This window comes from Sinocyclocheilus grahami, unplaced genomic scaffold (assembly GCF_001515645.1).
Source record: "Sinocyclocheilus grahami isolate Dianchi unplaced genomic scaffold, SAMN03320097.WGS_v1.1 scaffold343.1, whole genome shotgun sequence".
Taxonomy (NCBI): Eukaryota; Metazoa; Chordata; class Actinopteri; order Cypriniformes; family Cyprinidae; genus Sinocyclocheilus; species Sinocyclocheilus grahami.
Window position 1 is genome coordinate 954,566 of NW_015505522.1, and position 16,849 is coordinate 971,414.

Consider the following 16,849-nt stretch of genomic DNA (forward strand, 5'->3'; position numbering starts at 1 on the left):
GTGATCCACTTGTAACTGGGAAGAAAGTTGGTGGAGGTGTGTGCGTCTACGTAAATGAGAGATGGTGCAAGAACTACACAGTGCAGGAGTCTTACTGTTCTGAAGATATTTAACTTCTGTCCTTGTCATTTAGACCCTTTTACCTCCCTAGGGAGTTTGGACAACTGTTTATAACAGTTGTCTATATTCATCCACGGTCAAACTTCCGGACTGCGGCAAACCTTATATATGATGTTGTTGCTCGGTTGGAAAACATTGCACCAGACGCTCCTAAATTTGTACTGGGGGATTTTAATGGTTGTTCTATAGCGCATGTACTGCCTCATTTTTATCAGTACATTTCTTGTCCCACTAGGGGAGAAAGGGTACTTGATTTGTGTTTTGGAAATATTAAGAATGCGTATAAAGGGTTCTCAAAACCACCCTTGGGTGATTCAGACCACAATGTGATACATCTGATTCCTCTTTATAAACAGCGGCTTAAAACCAGCAAGCCTGAACTGAGAACCTGGACTGTCTTAGAGGATGTTTTGATTGTACAGCATGGCATGTCTTTATAGATACTAGTGAGGATTTAAATGAGCTAAATGATGTGGTGACAGATTATATACATTTTTGTGTGGCTAATGTCATAAAAACGAAATGTATTAAAAGGTATCCAAATGACAAGTCATGGATAAATGGGGAATTAAAAGCAGAATTGAAGAAGAAAAAGCAAGCTTTTCAGACAGGCGATAGAGCACAGGTTAAAGTAATGCAAAAAGAAATTAGGCAAATAATTATTAGGTATAAACATAATTACAAGCAAAAAATTGAGAGAAAGATGAGAGATAATAATTTAAGGCAGGCATGGCAGGGAGTGTATACAATGATAGGACAGGAGAAGAGCAAATCATTTATGGGTAATCATGAGGATGATTTGGCCTTAGCAAATGAATTAAATAAATTTTTTGGTAGATTTGAAACATCAGATTTTAAAACTGAATGGAATTTGATTAGACAGCAAATGAACGTAGGGCAGGAAATCATTATAAAATCTGAAGAAGTTTGTAGGATCTTTAAAAGGGTTAATACAAGGAAGGCAGCAGGTCCTGATAGAATAACTGGTTGGGTACTTAAGGATTGTAGCGAGGAGCTTAGTGTCATTTACAGTCATCTGTTTCAAGTGTCTGTGGATACTTGCTATGTACCTACTGCCTGGAAATGTTAATTTATAGTGCCTGTGCCAAAAATATCAAAACCAGCAGTTTTAAATGATTATCGTCCGGTAGCTTTGATATCTATTGTTGTTTTTCATCTGATGTTTTTAATGTCAAATATGCAGACGATACGGCAATTGTTGGTTTGATCACTGAAGATGAAGTGGAGTATCGTAGAGGCGTGGATAAGTTTGTTGATGGGTGTCAATCTAGTTTCCTTCAGTTAAATATCAGGAAAACAAAGGAAATGATTTTTGACTTCAGAACAAGAAGGCACTCATCAACAAATAACTGTTAATGGTGAGGGCATTGAAGTTGTAAATGAATATAAATATCTAGGGACAATCATTGATAAAAAACTGACATGGGATGTAAATATAAACAACACCATAGTCTGATAAAACTATGTGAATCTCGAGCTGTGAGGAAAAGCCATACAATTCTTCACGATGCATCTCATCCTCTTTGTGGTGAATATGAGTTATTACCATCTGGTCGAAGGTACAGGGTACCATTATTACGGACTGCCCGTGCACAAAGATCTTTTATATCATCCAGTATAGCTCTGTTAAATAAATTTTTGTGATATCACAGTTGTCATTGTACATCTATGGCAGTGATTCTGTTGTTGTGAGCGGGATGCTGTTTGATGCTGGTTGTATTTATTTGTGATGTGTTGTAACCTGTTGATGTTTGTATTGTTAATTATTGTTGTTGATCACTGAAGAGTTGCCACAGATACAAAAATTATTTTTGAAAGGATAATAAACTAAACTAACTAACTAACTAGTTAATAGTGAGAATTGGTCCCTATATTAAAGTGTTAGGGTTAGGGTGACGATCAGATCTGTCAGATTTAGGGACCGAAACAAACTGTTGCACAAAACAAGACTTTCCTTTTCTTCCCACTTTTGTGATGACTTCCCAAACACCTTTAATGAGATGTGCTTGTCTCTGTCCTTGGAGTCATCTTTACCTGACTTGGATGATGATCAACATCTTAGTCTGTTAAATACTGCCTGCTCAGAGGTTTTGAATACCACTGCTCATCTTAAACTCAAGAAGTCAAAACCTAAAACTGAACCATGGATCTATGGTAACATCTGCTCTCTGAGGCAAGCTTGTAGAAGAGCTGAACGAAAATGGAAAAAGGACAAATTGCACATTTCCTATGAAATGCTTAAAGACTGTTTGCTACTTTTCAGAAAGCAGTGAAAGTCTAAGTATTTTTCTAATTTAATTGCAAAGAATCATTATAGCTCTAAAGCCTTTTAATCCTTCTGTATATGTGCTCTAGATCTAAATGTGACACCTAGTTTGGTGTCTTTTCTGAATGCATGCTTAATTTCAGGGACTATCCCTGATAGCCTCAAATAAGCTACTGAGACACCTCTTCTTAAGAAACCTTCACTTGATGCTAGTAATTTTAACCATTTTCGACCCATCTCAAATCTTCCTTTTATTACCAAAGCACTGGAGAAAACTGTGTATTCAGTTACAGTCTTTCTTTAGTGCAAATCAGATCTTTGAAACTTTCCAGTCTGGTTTTAAGCCTCTGCATAGCACAGAGTCTGCTTTATTACGGGTCCTTAATGATACTTTTTTTAGCGACTGACTCTGGTGACTCTGTTATTCTAATTATGTTAGACCTAACCTCGGCTTTTGATACAGTTGATCATAAAATTCTTCTGTCTCGACTGGAATATTTTGTGGGCATCCGGGGAACTGTTCTTAGCTCTTCGTCGCCTGCTAAACTTTCCTGTGGAGTGCCGCAGGGTTCTATTCTCGCACCCATTCTTTTTTTTTGTATTTACTTCCTTTGGGCTCTAGTTTTAGAAAGCATGGTGTATCATTTCACTGCTATGCAGATGATACCCAAATTTTTTTACCTCTAAAACGAAATAAACATGCTGCTCTAGATTCTCTTTTTGCTTGCCTTGATGAAGTGTAAACTTGGTTCTGAATTAATCAAAAACCGAGGTTATAGTCTTTGGCCCCAGTGAAAATTCAGGGAGCAGAAGTATCGATCTGGACTACCTTGCTCCCTTTACTTCTTCCTGTATCAAGAACTTAGGTGTGTTCTGGGAGCAGAGTCTCAAATTTGATAAACAAATAAATGTGGTTATTAGTTCTTGTTTGTTTCAGCTACGTCTTCTCTCCAAAATTAAATATTTTCTCTCAGAGAAAACTTTAGAGATTGCTATCCATGAGCTCATTACATCTCGCTTGGACTACTGCAACTCTCTTTACCTCTGCATTTCTAAATCATCCATCGCTTGTCTCTAATTAGTACAAAACGCTGCTGCTAAATTCCTCAAAAAACAACATAAATTTGATCACGTTACTCCAATTTTGAAATTGTTGCATTGGTTACCTCTGCATCTTAGAATTGAGTTTAAAATTGTTCTTTATGTTTTTAAATCTATAAATAATCTGGCACCGAGCTATCTATCTGATCAACTTTATCCATACAATCCTACACGAAATCTGAGGTCTGGTGACCAAAGACTTCTCTCTGTCCCCAGATCACGGTTAAAGCATAGAGGGGATAGTGCCTTTGCGGTTGCTGGCCCTAGGCTGTGGGACAGCCTTCCAGACTATATCAGATCGGCACAGTCCTTACCTGTTTTTAAATAATTTCTTAAAACCTATTTCTCCTCTTTGGCTTTCAATTCTTTGTGAGTTTATGGTATGAATCTGTGGGTTGCCCTGTGTTCTATATTTTTGTTTGTTCAGCACTTTGTTCAGCCATGCTTGCTGTTTTTAAATGTGCTATATAAATAAAACAAACTTGAAACTTGAAAATTGAACAAGACAAAATAACTTGCGAAACAAAACAGTTTGGCCATTTTACCAGACTACACATCTCAAACTTTAAGTTTGCCCTTATAGAGAATTTTTAAAGTCACTTTCTTGGTCTCATCAGAAGAACACTTGACATCTGTCATGTGTATCGACAACCTTGCAGGGTTTAGAGTGACATCAGAGACTAAACAGTGTCTGTTTATGGAACGCTTCTTTTAGGACATGTAAATGGACTTGTCATGTTCTTGGTGGAGGTCGCAGCTGTGGCATTGATGAACCCTGATAGCGCTCAGTTTTTCAAGGCGCATGTTGCACTAGCGATATTCTAGTATGTTTGTTTTGAACTGACAAACAATTCTGAAAGATTCGGTCATGTGCAAATACAATTATGACACCTTTGTTTTCTTCACCTAACCTGAACATCTTTCAAAATATCCCGGTAGTTATCATGGATTACTTTCACATAGACACACACTCTGTCAAGAAAAATAAGTACTTTTATCTTGTCAAAGGTAACCTTTGTGCCTTATCTAGCCCTAAAGGGTACATATGGTACTAATACATACCGTTCAGGGTTTTTTTGACAGCATATTAACAATCACAAAATACAAGAGGATATAACTCGTAATTATCCTTACTATTCTGCACATGAAATACTAGTGCTAGCAAGGCAGCAAAAGAAGTGCATTACATTTTAAGTAAGTCCAGGTTTAATGCTTTGGCTCTTTGTAAATGACACTTCAACAGAGCCGTATGGATTGAAATAATCCCCAAAAAACTAAGTGTGAATGAGTCTGTAAACTGAATTAATTGCAGTGTAATTCTTACGGTTTAATACTTTGAGGTAAATGTGTTTTAGAGCAAACCCTAATCAGGAATATCAATATAGTGCTGCATTGTAAGCACTGTTGTAACATTTTGCTGTTTCATTATATTATGGGAGACTCTCAGTTTGACATTCCCTCTCCAAAAATAGACTCTGACCCTAATTAAAACAGTCAGGCGTGGCGTTAGCCACAACAAGGTCATGAACTCGATTGCCAGGGAATGCATGAACTGATAACATGTAAACCTTTATTCCAATGTAAGTCGCTTTAGATAAAATCGCCTGCCAAATGAGTCTATTTTTGGGTGAGTCGTGAACCAAAAAATGGGTTGCAGGTCTGTTCTAATATGGTCATGAAAGGGAAAACAATGCTAAATGCAACAAACCATAATAATAATAAATGGGTTATTCATTTGTTTTGGTGTATTTTGGAAACATCAGGTCACTGATTTATTATTTATTGAAATACTTCAGACACGGGTCACGACGAGGCGTTCCCCATAGCGACCCCTAGAGGACGCAGTGTCTCGTTCCCTACTCAGGGAACCATGGTTACATAAGTAACCTGAGACGCTTTTGCACCAAACTACTAATTTGCTCATTTTTAATAGTTAGTAAGGTAGTTGTTATGTTTAGGTATGGGGTAGGATTAGGGATGTAGAATATGGTCATGCAGAAAATGTGCTTTATAAGTTCTAATAAACAGCCAATATGTTATAAATAGGCATGCTAATAATCAACTAGTTAACAGTGAGAATTGGTGTTACCAAATATTTTATACAATATACTGAAACAAAATGTGCACCGCATTATGGACAAATAATTTAATAATTAATAATTTCATTTATAATACAAATACATAATAGCATAATACACTACATAATAAATATACACAGTTCACACATATATATTATGTAAACAAAAACTTTTATTTTGGATGCGATTAATCATGATTAATCGTTTGACAGCACTACTTTTAATATAAACTAAAATACTTTAGTATTAATCAAGAGATAATGTGTCCCTAGTCTTATCTGAATCTATATTACCGATAACATTGGTAATTCTTTACAACAAGGTCTCATTTGTTGATTTTTACTCAATGTACTGGTTGCTCAACTTATTCCAACTTTTGATTTTAAAATGTATTAGTAAACACTGAATTGAATATTAACTAAAATGATTAAATGTATTTCTCATTGTTAGTTCACTAATGTAATGTAATTACCTGAATTAGAGAAATTACATGAAATGGGTTATTTTACCTAAACATGTCAATTTTTCTAAAGTCTTAAGCTTTTAAATAGATGTTCAATTACAACAAGGGTGAACACAGTTTGTGTCGACCATAATGTGTTTTTTGTGAATAATTACTTGCATGAAACCATTCAAGAGACGTTTAGAAACTAAATGGTTAATTTGTCCTATTCAGCATTTGTCATGTTCATTATTTGGCATATTATACACTGTTTACTTTTGTATAACAAACTATTTTGGTACTATGTTTGGTCACCACTTGATTTCCTCAAGCAAACCAGTTGAGAGTAACTGGTTTATACTACCCTGCAAATTTCATTTATGGTGATAAATGCTGATTCCCTTCTACTTCCAACTGCAGGCACCAGCTTCAAGTTCATCTCGTTATCCGAAGGAACAGCTGCCGGGAGGAATCACATGTCCAAGTCCTGTCCAGGTGATTTCCCCAGCACCTGGGCCGTGTCAGCAGAACCGTCGGTCAGTCCGTGGGAAGCTCATGACCTCTTTTATGCAGAAGAGAGAGCTTTGAGCAGTCTGTTTGCCTGTTTAATGTTTTTTTGGACAAGCCAAAGCATGTGCACTCAGACCAACTGGCTGCTTCAAAACGCTAAAGAATCTTACCAGACAAGAACCGCACTACTGCAGCCAGGTTTCATCAATGCAATGCGTGACATCAGAAGCCGTTTTCCCTCAGTGCATCACTACAGGAGTGACGCAGAGTAAATATATAATTCAAAAACTAATACATCTCAAACATAGACTGCAATGTGATTAAATGGAGAGCGTGGCTGGAAAATTCCTCTCTGGACTAGTTAATGTGCACAGTAGTGCGTTAAGCAGCTGTTTATGTGTGCTTGTGTTGTGATTGAGAGTACCAGATGAACACGCGCCTACCAAATTTATTTTTGAACTAATAGTGTGACATTGGTTGTTTATGGAAAATCACTGGCTTTTGGGAATAAGGCACAATCTGTAATAGGCCACATTTACAAAAGAGGTGTTTTTACACTGCATTCTGCACACATAAAGCTATACTTTAACAATTCTAGTCACAACACCACCATAAAAGGGAACCTGGTCAGTGTAAATTCACAGAACATATGGAGCTGAAGAGAGTCCTTTTAGCATCGAGTTAGTGAGAAGCCCCTTCTCTTGGACTGGAAGTAAAAGCTGTTATGCACAGTGCAATACTAGTTCTGTCATGATAACTCTCGGAGGGATTGGCATGGTAATGTACATGACAATGTTAATGTATTTGGTCTTGGCAGAATAGTTCTGCTATGCTGCTGCTGCTGCAGCAGAGCAAGTACCGAGACTTGCTACTGCCAATACATCCACAACATGCTGCTGTGAGCATGTAAGAAATACTGCTGCTGCAAATATAACATACATGAAATAACCCTTATATAGTGTACATGAATCACCTCGTAGCAGATCTATACAGGTGGAGCTGGGGAAGGTGGAGGGTTTCTGAAGCAAGCTGCAACTACTACGGCAAGCACTAGTCATATATTTGAATGTTGAGCAGCGAGCTCATTTGGCTACCGATACAGGAGAGAACCAATCAGCTGTGCCATGTGATAATGATGTCATTAGGTCAGCTTGAGTTAGACCTGTCGGACTGCGCCATCTAGAGTTTCATGCCGAAACTCTGTATTTAAGAGGAATAGTTCTGTCATGATAACTCTCGGAGGGATTGGCATGGTAATGTACATGACAATGTTAATGTATTTGGTCTTGGCAGAATAGTTCTGCTATGCTGCTGCTGCTGCAGCAGAGCAAGTACCGAGACTTGCTACTGCCAATACATCCACAACATGCTGCTGTGAGCATGTAAGAAATACTGCTGCTGCAAATATAACATACATGAAATAACCCTTATATAGTGTACATGAATCACCTCGTAGCAGATCTATACAGGTGGAGCTGGGGAAGGTGGAGGGTTTCTGAAGCAAGCTGCAACTACTACGGCAAGCACTAGTCATATATTTGAATGTTGAGCAGCGAGCTCATTTGGCTACCGATACAGGAGAGAACCAATCAGCTGTGCCATGTGATAATGATGTCATTAGGTCAGCTTGAGTTAGACCTGTCGGACTGCGCCATCTAGAGTTTCATGCCGAAACTCTGTATTTAAGAGGAAACATGCACAGAACTACTGGTTTCTTGTTTATATGTCATGTTTTTAAGGGCAGGAAATTGGCTGCTTTCATTTGCGTTAAAAAAGGGGGTGAAATGGCATGGATCTTTGTGCACTTTAAAGTAGGTTACAGCGGTAGCTGTTCATTTGTCATCTACGACAATGTGATTAATCACGGAAGGGCCGCTGTTGAATCCCCCATTGGCCTCCGTTCACCAGGTGGCTCATCTACCGAATGTCATTGCTCCGCCTCAAGGAGCTCAGCGTGTGTCCTCAAAGTCTGTCAATCAAGTGTGCTGGCTCAGAGCGGTTCTTCCTAAAGTCCATCCTGTTTGCTCTCGTTCTCACTTTTAAACACACTGTATAGTATGAAGCCAACTTGGAATCAACATTTATTTTTTATTTTATTTGTTTAATATTTTATTACTAGTCATGTTCATTGATGCACACTATTCCAGATAAAAACTGTGCTGCAGATATGAATTACACACAGGATTATGATTGCTAACTAAAACTATGAAAAAAAGGTAACACTTTAGTTTAGGGACCAATTCTCACTATTAACTAGCATGCATACTACTAGCACATTGGCTGTTTATTAGTACTTATAAAGCACATATTAATGTCTTATTCTGCATGACCATATTTTATATCTCTTAATCCGACTTCATACCTAAACTTAACAACTACCTTACTAGCTATTAATAAGCAGCAAAATAGTTTAGTCACAGTTTATCGTCACAGTTAATAGTATGTGTGTTTTATAATGAACTACAATACTGAGGTTCAAATAATTGCCACTATTTGCAATAAGTTGTATAAATAGCAGAAAATCATGCTATTTTAACATAGTGTAAATAGCATCTATCTCTAAGAAAATAGTATTTTCACTTATAGTGAAAAATATAGAAGTGCAAATAGCCTTCATATTTTCATCTGAAATAACTAGTTAATAGAGCATTTCAGAGAGCAAAATGGACTATTGTGTGTTCTTGTAGCTCAACCAGTAAAGCACGACGCCGTGCTGGCAATGCCAAGGTCATGGGTTTGATTCCCAGGGAATGCAAGACCTGATTAAATGTTGAATTTGAAGGAGCTTCGGACAAAAGCATCTGCCAGATGTGTAGGCTAAATGAAGAGAATTTGAAAATAATTAGATTTTTGGCATCACCCGCAGCTCACGGGAGACAGAAACGTATCGAGACTTGTTGGATTTGTGGATTTTAGAGCAGGTGAGGATGGTACTTCTGAAGACGTCTAGCTAGGGGTATATGCCAAATATAATTTTAGCTTGTGCTCAGTAGACCGAGGCTCCCCTGTAGGTTTGTTTTTCTCATATCGTTCCGCAGTGGATGTGTCTGAGTGCGGCTCGTCTAGGCATTCTGGAGAGCCGTGATAATAGTGTATATTTTACTCCAAACAGGGTGAACAGCAGAGATAGGTGGCACATGTGTGGGAGATCTCTCTCCTGTAGATCAGCGATAAGGCATCAAAACTCCCACGTGCTCATCCCGTGACGGTTCCTGAGCAGACGCTGCAGACCCTCGTTAGCTTTTGCTGTCTTTTCCATCTAGATCCAGTTATAAGAAAGGCAACTAAATTTTGCACACGTGAGCAAATGCCTCGGGTTACTATTGCACGACAATTTAATGTTAAATGTAATATTTTTCAAACAGAGTTTAGAATCTTTTGTTTTTAACTCAAAGTTTCTGCACTGACTTTGTTATGAATGATCTCACTTTTTGGTTTGCATCTTTTTTGTGAAGTATTTAATTCAGTGGATTATCCAAAAAGAGGTATTATTTTTCATATATATATATATAAAAAATATATATTTTTAATTTCCATCATAAGCAACTATATCATGATGCTGTTGCCATGATAAAAGGTTGTATTTATACTTCCCACCACTAATCTCTTCTATGACCTCTAAGTATACCGCAACCATGCTTTATCTTGTCAGAATGAGAATGCGTTAAGCCTTTCATTAGTTGACTTATACCCAAAATGCGTTAATGTGTCTCAAAGAGTGACATTGTGCATGCATATTATCCAGGAGAAACACACCGTGTGCTGGTTTAGAAGTCATACAGTGTTTCATTTGAATTCAGAATGCTTTTGAAGTCGTAACCTTTTACCATCATGCTCTCACTGCCTACATTAGGTTCATAATACTACATAACTGCATTTATTAATCGCAGTTAATGGCAAGTCCATCATCAGATGTCCATCATCATCTTTAAAGTTGAGCATTGCATGAAATTACAAACATCTGCAATGCTTCAATAATAGCAGGCATGATATGCATATACAGTACAAATACTTTTATTCAGCTACAGATTCAAAACGCAATCTGGTCTGGCAGCAACACCATGTGAACGGACAGATTATTAATAGCCAAGCTTTTTTATTATTACTGAAGAATATTTAAGCAATCACGCTCTCCGCATGAGGGATCTTTGTAATTAACCTCAGAGTTTGATTTGCTGTGTTTGGATGCGGTGCATCGGTGTGGACTTTCTGCCATCTAGAGGCCTAATGCATGGCTTTACTGTGTCAGCCGGGGTTTTAAAAAAGCCTTCATGTTTTGACCCACCCTTGTTTCCATGGTGCTGTTTTACTGCTGAATGATGTGAGAAATTACTCTTGACTCTTTATTAAACCGGAGAGGATTTGAAAAACAGGGCCCCAAAAAAGGTATCAGGATTTACTAAAAATAAAAAGGTGCCGTAAATGCATTTTTCAACTAAACTATTTTTTGACATATTTTGGACACCTTTTGGTTGAATATTCACATCTAATGTGAACCTGAGGAGCTCTGACGTCACATCATTTAACACTCTAAGTTGCTTAAAAGTGTGTGTTTGGTCTTTCATGATAGCACATCATTGTCTCCTGCTTAAAATCCGACGTGAAGCATTTTCTACACACTATATATAGATGTCTGTAAGAAAGGCTCTACTTTAATTACGTGAATTACTGGTGTTCTAAAAATATAATTGCATAGTTGACTGCACAGAGGAACCTTTATCTGGGAAGTTGGCTGGAAAAATAATTATAGATAATGCAACTGCTGTAATTAGGTGCTCTTTTAATGAATGGTGTTTTAAAGCAGAGCACAGATTGTGGGAATTAGTTAGATGTACAGTCTAGCACAATCGCAGAGCTGACAGAGTTTGCTCACACACATTAATGTGTGTCAACCAGAAGGTCTAGGGGGGGCGTTCTCTAAAATGGGGGCATTTTCCAGTTTGATGAGATGATTTTTGCATGATTTTAAAGTGTTGCAATGTGCTATGTTAAATTGAAGTACTATTTTATGAACTATTTTAATAATTGTAACAATTTATGATAGTAATCATTTGGACATATGTGAGCCTGGAGCACAAAAGCAGTGTTAAGTCGCTGGGGGATATTTGTAGCAATAGCCAACAATACATTGAATGGGTCACAATTATTGATTTTATTTTTATTCCAAAAATCATTAGGATATTAAATAAAGATCATGTTCCATGAAGATATTTAGTAAATCTCCTACCGTAAATACATCAAAACTTAATGTTTGATTAGTAATATGCATTGCTAAGAACTTCATTTGAACAACTTTAAAGATGATTTTCTCAATATTTAATTTTTTTTGCACCCTCAGATTCCAGATTTTCAAATATTGTCCGATCCTAACAAACCATGCATCAATGGAAAGCTTATTTATTCAGCTTTCAGATTATGTATAAATCTCAATTTATTGCGTTTTGTGCTCCAAGGTCACATATATGAATAAATCATATATGGATGGACAGTATTTGAGAATAATCTGACATTACAAGCTTTATGCTCAATGTTATTAAATTACAAGGGGCTTCATAAAATGATAATTTAACACAGTTGGTCTATTTTTTCTCTATTTTCTATTTTTGTTTCTGATTTTTTTTATTATTATTATTGATTTCATTGATTGATATTTTTTTCCAAATGATCAATGATTTTTAAATATTAACTTTTCAATTATCAGTTGTTTACTTTAGAAAACTAATAACAAATGTGTTTGAAGAGTTACTGAAAGAATCTTGACATCATTATTTTTTATCCAAAGCTTAATTTTAAAAAATGGGGAAAGGATGGAAAAAAGGTTGAAACATTAACTGGGGACAAAATAAATCTTTTTAATAATGCATTATTATATAGAGAGAAAATAAAGACACACATTCATGTATTTTGTTATTCAAAGTGTCCAAAAAGGTAAGGATAAATATCATCATAAAAACATAAACATACATGCTCGTTTTAATCATTTTTTTTACAGGTATATCAAAGACACAAATTGCATTTAGGTAAAATGCCCGATGAATAATTATGCTTGTATTTGCATGCCGTAATTACCAAGAAAGGATATTACAGTTAAATGGGAAGACATTCAATATAATGCAAATTGTATTGATATACATGAATGAAATGCTCCAAGGGTTTTGTCCCGATGCCCTCATCGTTTACTCCAGCTACACGTATTGACAAAGTTCCTGTAATTGGTTACTACAGTACCGACCACCACCATCGGACCGCGAGCAAACATGCATTCATCAAAACCTGTCCGATATCTCTCTAGCGACCTGATCCATCAGGACTGTCTGCCCGCTCTTTGCTCAATATCTGATCGACTGTGATTCATGTGACATTCACCTCCCCGGCCCCATCAAACAGCGCTTTCTGCAGCGAGCAAAGACCCACAACATCCCACTATGACCTAGATGACACAACTGAGAATCCTCAAAGATACGGAGCAGGGAAAATGTGATGAACAAAGTGAAAAAGTGAAATTTATTTCACCTAAAATATACCAGCACACTGTTAGTTTAGCAGCATGTTAGTGTCAAACTCTATTGGGGTCAATTAAGTTCCCTGTGTGCTTCTCATTAAGAGCGCTACTTGTGTGATGTGATTTGATCAAATATAATTGAAGTTCAAAGTGAGAGGGCATACGGCAAAATAACGGAAACGGAAAAATAACCTTACAGCTCTGCTAGGACAACCAAACTCATTTAGCTCAAATATGATGCATAATAATTCTGTCAGCACGTGCCGAGCAAATATGGATAGCACAAAATGTTCATCAAGCAAGTGAAAAGACTGCATAGAGTGCAAGTTAGCACTTCAAAGCAGCAACTGGACCGTAGGAGGCACTTCTGAAGAATACAAAGCACTTGCTTCTGTTTGGATTAAAAATGCAATGGCGCCCCCTGTCTTTGACTTTTAGGACTACATGATGCCACTGCCCAGCTGCAGTCCAGCAATGTTACGCAAAAGGTTATTCTTAACTCTTATTTAGGATGATCACACCTACCGGAAGCGTAAAAGTAAAAGAAGAAAAACTATGCAAGTGATTTGTGATCTCGCTTCAGGATAATGTTGCTTTGTCAGTGAAGTCAACATGAAAACAAAATCAACCTTTTATACTTTTATATTCATTCCTGGCATTACTTTGCATGATTCATAAGTGCATGCTGTTCTAATGAAAATGCATGTTTATCTTTCATGAAAATGCTGTCTAATTTGCTTTTCAGTTGACGTCAATAAGGCAGCCTACATTTCAAAGAATGGGGTTCTGGCAGCGTTTCAGGAACTCTGATACTCTCATTTTTCAAGTCAATTATCAACTGATAAAATCAAGAAGCGCCCTGCTTTTTTTACTCAGAAATATCGTATATCTCAGCAGTAAAATGAGTTGCAAATATTGACTTTGATCAACTAATGAGGCCGATTTTAACAGAAATATTATGAAATACTGATAAAGTCTGCTAGTTGAACTATGTGGTCAAAAATACTTTTTCTCAAACAGAATGTCAGCAAATTATTTTTAAAGAGGTCATGGCATGCTTTTCTATTTTTATTTCATTTTGTATGTGTCTATTGAGGTTCATTTATAATTTTAGTAAGTTTTATGCACATGCAAAACATTATTATTTTCTACTTCATTCGGAGCCTCTGTCAGAAACAAGGTTTTGGCAGCTCTTTTTGCAGTAAGAAAGTCTGAAACTTTTTATACTACAGCGACCAATGTACGTCAAAAGAACATTTGATTTTGCAATTTGATTTTATGACAATAAGCAACTGGATGAATATATAGATATTTGTTTCACTTTCCTGTCACTAGTCTATCCACCTGAATTACCATACTTTAGCTAAGAAACATTCATTTTGCAAGTATGCAGTCTTGAAATGCTTGGCCAACACATTGCAACCACACTTACACTTTTAAAAATAAAGGTTCAAAAGAGGGGTTTACGCAGCAATAGCATAGAAGAGCCATTTTCGGTTCTTATAAAAGAGCCTCAATACTCGTGATGAAAGAGTCCCTTCTAATGTTTGTGGCATTAAAGCAGATGTGCAGTTATGCAAATGCTCTTTAAAGTGAGACGATATACAGGTAAAAACATTTTTTCATGCACCTGTCGGTTTTGAGATTTTGGGCTTTTTGGCTTTTCATAAAGGATGTTTTCAGACTAGTAGAAATAAAACATCCAAGATACACTTGTAAGTGTTTCTTTTATAGCACTTGATCTGTAGATTTTAATTGCAATACATTTCTTTAAAGGTCATTTTCTTTTTTCAAAATGAGATGTTTCCCCTGTACTGAGCCACAAATCTCCACTTCAGTAACACTTACAGTGCATACAACTAACTTCACCGTTTTATTCCTAACTATATTCTGAAGTCTTTTACAGAAGATTTGGTTCATATATAATTTGCCTGATTTTATCTATTTTATTTCTGTCCCTTCTAATGTTTGTGGCATTAAAGCAGATGTGCAGTTATGCAAATGCTCTTTAAAGTGAGACGATATACAGGTAAAAACATTTTGTAAGTGTTTCTTTTATAGCACTTGATCTGTAGATTTTAATTGCAATACATTTCTTTAAAGGCCGTTTTCTTTTTTCAAAATGAGATGTTTCCCCTGTACTGAGCCACAAATCTCCACTTCAGTAACACTTACAGTGCATACAACTAACTGCACCGTTTTATTCCTAACTATATTCTGAAGTCTTTTACAGAAGATTTGGTTCATATATACTGAAATGCATTTCAGAGCCATGGAAAGTGGTGCATTGCTGCAGTTGGAGGAAGGGCGAGGAATGGGACACTGTTGCTAGGAAACACTTGTAGCATCATTGCACACTCTTCTTGCCAATTCAAACAAACTAAGAAGCTTGAGTGAAATGCCATGTGACCTCCTTCATAGGCTTCATCCAACGTCTTTAGGCTGTGACAAGAGTCTCAAAACTGAAATGCATTTCAGAGCCATGGAAAGTGGTGCATTGCTGCAGTTGGAGGAAGGGGGAGGAATAGGACACTGTTGCTAGGAAACACTTGTAGCATCATTGCACACTCTTCTTGCCAATTCAAACAAACTAAGAAGCTTGAGTGAAATGCCACGTGACCTCCTTCCTTCATAGGCTTCATCCAACGTCTTCATGCTGCCTTTGCACAAATGTTTATCAAGAAGAGCCCTCGAGTCAAGTTACTCTCTCTCAGACGGGTTAATCTGGGTTAACTAAAGTGCCGTCTCTCTTCAGCATCCCCCGGTTGCCTCCATAACCCCCTTCCAATTTCATCGCTGGATGCCATATTGATTTTAGAGCACAACTTTCTGCAATAAACACATGTGCTATCAAAGCCCACGCACCATAAAGACATTAAACTGTGCAGCAGAGGTGTCTCGTCTGTATTAAAATTCAGTTTGTGCAGCATCAAAAGCCCCTAGAGTCCAACAGAAAGACAATATCTTCCTCTTTGAATTAATACACCTAAAGCAAACCATTCCCAGAACCCCCTATAGCAATAATTATCCTGTTTAAACACACACACACACACACATTCTCTGAAGAAAACAATATACTGACAAAGGGCAGAAAGTAGTGGAAGGTTATTTTAAAGTTGATGCTAATGATGATGTGACGTATATATTGTGTAACAGCGTGCAATACTTTGAACGAGACGTTACAGATGCAAAATTATGACTGGAAGCTCATTACCTTGACTAAATGGATCAGACTTGACACCAGAGATATATTGTAAGGGAATAGCCAATACATGTCATGCCTGTTGTGTGTTTGGTTAAAGTTGCGTCAATGAGTTCGAAATACAGTGTTTGACAAAACAGAGCAAACGGAAAAAGAATGTGTGATCTATGGCTATTATTAGCTCTCTATAAAGCATACGGACAGAAAGACAAACGTTGTGCTGAAAGATGCACAATACACAACCTTCCAGCCTTGGATGAAGACATTATGTACATAATTGCATATAATGTGATTTTATGGAAAACTATGTGAGTGGCGCTCTGTGGTGCGGCAGGATTTGAAACAGCGTTGTGAGTCGCTGCTTTAACTTTAAATTTGTTGTTAAACTGAATGTGCCAAAAAGCAAACTGTTAGCTGAAATGTCATTAAATAAAAGCCAACTCTGAAATAAGAGCGTGCATATCTGTCACTCAGGTGTGCATGACAGTTTCGTTGCTACAGCAACAGTCCAATTCCATTAATATTAAAATAAAGTTATGCGTGATTAAAACACACAGCGCTCTGATGATGATGTAATGTTGTTGGTTCACAAAATCAAAATTGTGTA

General features: G+C 37.0%; 1 protein-coding gene across 1 annotated transcript in view; it reads left to right on the plus strand.

Annotated features, from left to right (window-relative positions):
* LOC107603219 (gamma-aminobutyric acid receptor subunit beta-2-like) overlaps positions 1–9,301 on the plus strand; it is a 166,248-nt gene extending 156,947 nt beyond the window's left edge. The window contains exons 3-4 of the mRNA XM_016295960.1: positions 6,449–6,564; positions 9,226–9,301. Of these exons, the coding sequence (XP_016151446.1) occupies positions 6,449–6,564; positions 9,226–9,301 (192 nt within the window). The remainder of the gene's footprint in view (positions 1–6,448; positions 6,565–9,225) is intronic.
* The last annotated feature ends 7,548 nt before the right edge of the window (positions 9,302–16,849 follow it).